The 7,644-nt window shown below is 38.5% G+C and overlaps 1 protein-coding gene across 1 annotated transcript; it reads left to right on the top strand.

Annotated features, from left to right (window-relative positions):
- Positions 1 to 109: 109 nt before the first annotated feature.
- Positions 110 to 5,704, top strand: LOC117300980 (E3 SUMO-protein ligase NSE2-like). The gene is made up of 6 exons (XM_033784853.1): positions 110 to 224; positions 1,174 to 1,314; positions 1,816 to 1,928; positions 3,154 to 3,307; positions 4,322 to 4,511; positions 5,500 to 5,704. Exons 2-6 carry the CDS (start codon positions 1,182 to 1,184, stop codon positions 5,597 to 5,599), a joined length of 690 nt encoding a protein of 229 aa, XP_033640744.1. The 5' UTR covers positions 110 to 224; positions 1,174 to 1,181; the 3' UTR covers positions 5,600 to 5,704.
- The last annotated feature ends 1,940 nt before the right edge of the window (positions 5,705 to 7,644 follow it).

Genomic DNA, 7,644 nt, shown 5'->3' with positions numbered 1-7,644 from the left:
TTTTATCCAAACTCTCGAGCAACGCCGCGTACGCGCGCCCGCGAGAGTGACGGTCGTTGTAAACATTATTTAAAATTTCGTGTTAGCACCAAAGTTAGTGGGGCCCAAACTTAAATGAGAGCGGCAATCACTTGACATGCATGTGTGTGTGGGTTGATGATTGGGAGATGATTGTTGACAGCTCTTCTTGCTGAAATTTCACCGGAAGCAACAATCCATACAAAGTACAAGACATTTGACTTCATTGATAATTTTGTAACTTGATTTGTGGCTATGCATTTGATGTTTGACTAAAATCTACAGAGACAAATCATTAATGATGATATGATTTTTTTCCCTTTTTTTTCTCCATAATTTGAATTTGATTTTCTTAATATTATATTTCTATTTTATATTGTGTGATTTATCAAAATTGTCAATTGATTTGCTATGATGATTTGCTTGAATGTTTTCTGCTGACAGACACTCCCTGACCTGGGTTCAATTTCATTTTCATGGCTGTGCTTACTACCGAATTTCACTGCTTGTTGTTGTATTCAAATGTAAGATTAAGAAGCAAAATTATTGTAGGACTGTAGGAGCTTAGATGTCAGTACAGTATAGCTGTGTGAATTTTTTTGGTGTTTACAACTTGTTGAGCAGAGCTGTTCAATCAATAATGGCTCTCTTTTAACATCGGTGTCATCACAGTGTAATGGCGACTGTGATTATCGATGTTAAATGAGAGCCATTAATAAGATGGGCTATGTTTTGTTACTAGTTGCGATAACGAAATAACCCTCCTCCCTTTGGTAGGAGGGTTTACGTTAACTACTATCCAACAGTGAGTGAGTGTGTTACTGTTACTTTTATGGTGTAGTCATGGTAGTTGTTGCAAAGAGGATGTTGTATTTGTAAGCGAATGTAAGTTAACATTGTAGTACATTGTTAACTTATGTAGGTAGAGTACACATGCCCTCAAGCAAGCCCTCAAGCAAAAATTACATGCTTATATTTTGAAATATGCTTGGTAAGCGACGATTTTTTGTGTTATGACGGTAAGTAGTTACCATAATTGTAACGCTCCCGAAGAGTTTGCAATTATCGTTACTGTACTTTTTGAAATGGCCCAATAAGTTATCATAAATAATAAAAAATAACAACTTGATTGGCATTGCTACTTTTCCCCAACAGTTCTGAAGATGTCTGGCATAGCGTCATTGCAGATGGTTGATGGCGCCCTCCGGAGTGTGGATAAGGTCCAATCCTACATCACCATCGGAATGGAAGACATTATTGAGGTGTCCCTTGACTTAGCAGAAATGGCCACCGAGGGTAATGGAATACTCTCCCTCTACTTCATGCAGGGTTGCCCTTCAATTTTTCAGCGACTAGCCATTAGCCTTGGACCAGTTAGCTTGACATTTCGCTTGTCCAAAAGCTATTTCACTGGTCCGTACTTTGGGATTTTCTGTCAAAGTATGGGACTATGTGATTTGAAGCAAAAAGGTTTATCGCGATTCAGAACCCCAATGCGTTACGTTATGGTTAGGCAGATGGGGCAGATTTGCTACTGCGGTGTATGTTGTCACAGGCCTGTATGCTTCGTTTTTGAAAGGGGAAGGGCCCCAATTTCTACTGGAGCATTTCAAGGGCACCAAGGCAATGGCAAGAGACAACGGAGGCAATCGCCTCCGTTGCCTCCATGCAAAATGTCATGCATGAATTCATGGGTCTGCTTTTTTGCCAATTCGGACATGGGGAGCACCCTTAAGTATTTAATAAAGCAGGAACGGCCATTTAGATTTTTCTTGCTTGGCACCTTTTGCTTATTAGGAGACAACACAGAGGGTCAGTTACTAGACCTGAAGGAGATGATGCAAGATTACGCAATGATGGAACAAGATCTACAGCAATATGTCAGAACAGTCAAGCAGGTCAAGGGTCAGGTCAGTTCTTAGTCCCAGTTTGAAAAATTTCTCCTGAATATCATTTGTTTTTTACCCTTACACCAACGTGAATCCAAGGCATTGGATTTGTTTGGTAATTGTCAAAGACCAGTATTTTTACTTGTTGTATCCCAACATAATAATGCGTAAAATAACAAATCTGTGAACATTTGAACTCATTTCTTCATTTAAGTTGCAAGAGAATAATGAAAGAAAAACACTCTTGTTGCACAAATATGTGTGCTTTGAGATGCCTGAAAAAAAAGCTTCATGAGGTCTGCAAATATTTTAGTGAGAACTCAAAAACTAGGTTACTTCAGAGGGAGCCGTTTCTCACAATGTTTTATACTCTCCGTTGCTTAGTACCAAGTTTTTTAATGCTAATAATGTTGTTTGAGTAAGATCCAAACGTGTCCAGTGCCATGAAGTACAGTATACTAATAGTACTTTGCCGAGTTCTGTGAGATAAACCCAGAGACAAATCACCCGGGCGAAATTTGAACCCACCACCTTTGCATTGCTAAAGCAGCTGTTGCAATGCAAAGCCGGTGGTTCGAACATGGAGAAAGTACCACAGAAGGAGTTTGAACTACCCGCGCAGTAACAATAGAGATCAACGAGCCTTTGGTTTTAATGACAGCTATATATATGTAAATATTTTGTTTTTGGAAAACAACTAAAGTTCATGAAATTTACACCAAAATTGTAAAATTTTTATCAATGATTAAAATATGATATTTTAGGGAATTGCAGGACCTCACATGCTGAAAGAAATAGTGCATCTTCTTCGTCATGAAATTAGCTCATCTGTGATATATGCCATGACGTTCCCCAGCGTTACCCAACTTCAAAACAAAGACTTTGCTCCTTTCTCTATGGTATAAGTATAGATAAATATTCTTTTCTTGCCACTCTTTCATTCAGCATGGGGGTTCTGCGTACACCGTTTACCCATAATATAGTGCGCAGCTTACGCTGCTCCACTGTGGGCAGTTGGCAGACCCCAAAGTGGAGGTTTTTGCCAGCAGTCATAATAAGATTAGCATAAGACTGCAATGGATTAGTGGCGACGAACATGTTTCCTCTGAAGTAAGGAAGTTGGAACTCCTTCCATGGTGCTTTCTCTATGGTTCGAACCACACCTGAGTGATTTACCTCTTGGAGTGGGCCCAAGGTTAATCAACAATTTATTTATATTGTATTATTATTAAATGTCTACATCCAGGTTCAAAAGCTGAGCATTGATGAGCAGATGAGCATTGAAGTACCAGAACTTATTGAAAGAGCACTCAATGAAGCTCAGGGTAGCAGTGACAAGGCAGTATCACACACCAAGATCGATGAACTTAAAGAAAAGTTATGGCAGTACAAAAATGCTGGTAAGTCAACTGTGATCAAGGTATGAAATCTTTGATCTGGGCCAAATTTCTTAGAGCTGTTTAAAGGGAAGGTATACATTTGCTAATCTTAAAATTTATGGCAATACAAACTTTTGGTTATAAGCCTACATACAGCAGCTTTCGATAGCATTTTGAGAAACATTCACTTTGGTAACCATTTTTTAAGCCCCGAAAATTTGAACCTGAGAAACGTTACTGTCTGTCAGTTACAATTCTCAGATTCAAATTGACAATTGCCAATGTGACATTTGTATTTGGGAACTTGTAGGAGAAGCTGTGAAGAAGCACAACCACATCACCTTCATTCTACAAGAAGTCCACTGGCTTCCTGTCAATGCCCGCATATAGTACAAAGTCCTGCTCCTCACGTTCAATGCTGTCCATGGTCTCTCCCCTCATTACATTTCTGAACTGATAACACCAAACACCCCGACAAGGTCACTTAGATCCTCTTCACAGCTTCTCCTACAAGTTCCCCTATACAGAACAAAAACGTATGGTAAAAGAGCCTTTGCATTCAGCACACCCACCCTTTGGAACTCTCTTCCTGCTATCCTCCATTCTCAGATAATGGCGGACCTCTTCAAATCACATCTCAAACCCACCTGTTCACTCAATTTTTGTAATCTTATATTATTTAGTTTATTTGTTGCTTTCTCTTGTTTAAATTTGTTATTTGTTTTGTAAAGCGCATTGAGAGTACTTGCAGTACTAAATTGCGCTGTATAAGTACTTATATGAAACAGAGGGAGAGCACACGCACACAGTTTGAGCGCCTTTGAACAACTTTGGTTGATTTTGGCGATACATAAATTCCCTCGAAAATTTATAATTCCATGTACAGCCAGAGGTTGTTTTGATCATGAAGGTACGTTGCTTACACTTATATCTCTGGCTTAACTGGTGAACCCCTGCCCTGTGCTTCGCCAGGAGTATTTCAATCACATTCATGAGAAATCTTACTTGCATTTATGCTAATCATTTTTCTGATAGGGGAAACTATGGTCCCATCAGCCAGTGAGGTCACAGAGGATGAGGATGTCGTCATGACACAATGCGAGGTGTCCACCAAGTGTCCAATCACAAAGTGCGAAATGGTTGACCCGGTAACAAACAAACATTGTCAGCACACATATGAGAAGACGGCTATAATGCAGATGCTGAGAAATCGCAAAAATGCGTTGTAAGTCATACATCAGTGTGAAGCCTGGTTCATACTGCCTGCAAACGCTTCGCGTGAATTTGATGTCGCAGCTCTGTTTTCACTATGTTTTCAGGGCAACTCTTCCGATTTGTTCGTTCTGAATTTGTGACGTCAAAATTTGCACCATATTTTAATTCGCAGCAAGTATGAACCGGGCTTGACTTTGTGGGTTTTCTTACTTAAAGGCAGGGTGTACTTTTTTAAATTACTCCACAAGTTATTAACCATAAAAACTTACCTGGTTATGTGCACTGGAGAGCTATTGACGTTATTAAACATTGTTAGAAACAACCCCCTTTGAGCTGTCTAATTAACTGAACCCAAACTCTGGTTGTCAGTAGCAGAGTGAGAGTCAGGACACTGGTGCCCTTGAGCAAGGCACTTAACCCTTGGAAAAGGCCAACAATCAATCAATCAATCAACATTTATTTCCATACAAACACAATATACAAATACAAACAATAGGATTTAACAAGACTTAAAACTGTATGGAGGCATGGCCCATTAAAGCAAAGCTTGTAAGCTGGGATGCCTTTATAAAACAAAGGAAGGTAATAAGATCATTTAATTATAAAACAATGCGTATAGTAACAACAATATCATCAAAACGAGACAGATAAACAAAACGCAAAAACAAACACCCAACAAGACAAACAAACACCTCAAACTAACACCTCAAACAAAACCAAACAACACCCCAACACCCCAACAAACAAACAAACAAACAAACAATACAAACACCAAAGGCTAGTGCCAACGAGGCTCTGGTGACAGCTGATTTAGGTTGACAGCCCAAATCAGTTATAAAGTGTAGCCCTCATCTCTAGGTGGCCATCTGGCCTTGTGAAGTTAGGTGATTTCTTATAAAAGAACAAAAATCCGAACCCGTACAGTCCATAAACTTTAGTATAATTTTATCAGATCACAGCAATGCTGAAAGTTATTCCTTTTTCTATTTTATTTACAGATGCCCCGTCTCTGGCTGCGGAAACAAGACTCCTCTCGATAAGACAGACCTTGTAGACAACCGGCAACTGAAGAGATTTATCAATCAGAGAAATAAATAGAGAAGCAGAACCAGATACAGTCGACTCTCGTTATAAAGAGAACTGGGCACTATTGGTAATCGTCAACGACCAGTCTTTGCACTTGGTGTATCCCAACATATGCATAAGATAACAAACCTGTGAAAATTTTAGCTCAATATTGGTCGTTGAAGTTGCGAGATAATATTGAAAGAAAAAACACCCTTGTCACACGAAATTGTGTGCTTTCAGATGCTTTGATTTCGAGACCTCAAAATTCTAGCTCCGAGGTCTCAAAATCAAATTCATGGAAAAATTCCTTCTTTCTCGAAAACTACGTTACTTCACAGGGAGCCGTTTCTCACAATGTTCAACAGCTCCCCATTACTTGTTACAAAGTAAGGTTTTATGCTAATAATTATTTTGAGTAATTACCATAGTGTCCACTGCCTTTAAGAAGAGGTTCTGCTTATAAAGAGTACATTCTGGAAGTCCCAAATCTCATTTCTGCTCTGTGCATCTTTGTTTAGCTGTCGTCTTTGAACAATGTTTATTTTATAAAGAGGTTATTTGACCAGTTCCAGTTACCTTGTTATAGCGAGAGTTTTCTACATTATTCACAGCTGTGCCTTTTTTTTTCTTGTTTTTTTTTTTTTTTTTTTTCAAACTTTTTCTCCCATTCCTGAAAAAAAGTAAAGATTTAACGGTGTTCATTCCAACCCTATAATAGGGGAACATTGCCTTAAAATTTTTCAAAACTTTGCGGTTAAGAAATGCTCCTTGTCATTATGTTTTGTGTTGCTCATACACTGTATATTTGTTTAAGTTGTAGTAAAAGTTGTTCGCATTCAGAAACATTGGTTTATGGCATGTAAGTTTGTTTTTGCCATCTACATCTACATCTATTCAGCTACTTGTCAAAGCCTATTTAGCATCTAGACAAGGGTGCGGCTGGGTGTGCTCAGTGGGTGCCAAAATATGTACAAAAATAGAGATGTGTGCAAGTAAATAACATGACTCTTGATGCCTACTCGCATCTGATGGCCTCCTTGAACTGCTCCAAGGTGGGCAGCTCGATGTTGTCTTGAGGAAGCTCATCCCAGTCTTTTATGGTGCGAGGAAAGAAGCTTCCTTGTTTTTAAGAAGACAAGGGCTGAATGCTGATCATTGTTTGTAAATTAAAATTTCTTGTCATGGTAAACAGTTTGAAACCTGAGAAACTATTTTAATCATATCCATTCCATCTCGTTAAGTTTCAGAAGTTACGTTTCCAGTTTGTTACTTGTTTTAAATTTTGTTATGTTTTTTTTATACCTGTATATTGTTGTTAAATAAAAATAAATAAATACCAAATATGTTGATATTAATGAAACACTAAATGATGACATGTTACTGTGTTCTAGACTTATTTGTTTATTAGGGGGGGGGGGGGGCCTATAACTTTTGTTATTTTCAGCAGGAATGTCCGACAGAAAAAAAGTTTCAAAATCGGGCTTTGCAGTTGAGTGCAAACTCTGAATACTAAGAATTGGGTATTTTCAAACTGCTTGGAAAATAATACCAGCCAGCCCGTGCTGACTGCATGATATGTGATCTGATCTTTGAGTTTGTATGAGTTTAAAATTGGGAACTATTTGGGACGCTAGGTGGCGGCAAACTACAAAGGGAAATCCACTGTTCTCGGTAATATGCACAAGCTTGGAACTTTGGTAAACAATGGAAAATTGACTTGGTTTTGAAGTCTGCGCCACTCATTGTGTTCCAAAGTCTCCATAAAATAAAATGTGTTCTCTACTCATTATCATGACTCCTCATTAATTTTTTTATTTTATTTACTCAAATACTATTTTAATTGGAGGAAATAAACAACAGGGTCGTCAAATTTAGTTTCTGTCCTCATTTCTTTCGTGTCAATGTATGTAATACTGATCAATAGGTCAAGAAAGATATAATTAAAGTCATCTGTGAAAGTTTCAGTTCACCTACTCTAAATAAAATAGAAGAGAGTGCGCCTTTAAGAGTAACCGGCGTTTTACGCTGGTTGCCAGCACCGATGGCGCATACATGGTGATAGCTAGCTAGCTGTG

Source organism: Asterias rubens, chromosome 16 (assembly GCF_902459465.1).
Source record: "Asterias rubens chromosome 16, eAstRub1.3, whole genome shotgun sequence".
Lineage (NCBI taxonomy): Eukaryota > Metazoa > Echinodermata > Asteroidea > Forcipulatida > Asteriidae > Asterias > Asterias rubens.
This window is presented reverse-complemented; position numbering and strand designations above follow the sequence as displayed.

What these genes read in the sequence shown, in the direction of transcription:
- LOC117300980 (XM_033784853.1), top strand. Translation starts at nt 1,182, where the DNA reads ATGTCTGGCATAGCGTCATTGCAGATGGTTGATGGCGCCCTCCGGAGT. An exon ending in TCAAGCAGGTCAAGGGTCAG is followed by an intron (nt 1,929 to 3,153) that starts GTCAGTTCTTAG and finishes GTCTACATCCAG; the next exon opens with GTTCAAAAGCTGAGCATTGA. An exon ending in AGAAATCGCAAAAATGCGTT is followed by an intron (nt 4,512 to 5,499) that starts GTAAGTCATACA and finishes TTTTATTTACAG; the next exon opens with ATGCCCCGTCTCTGGCTGCG.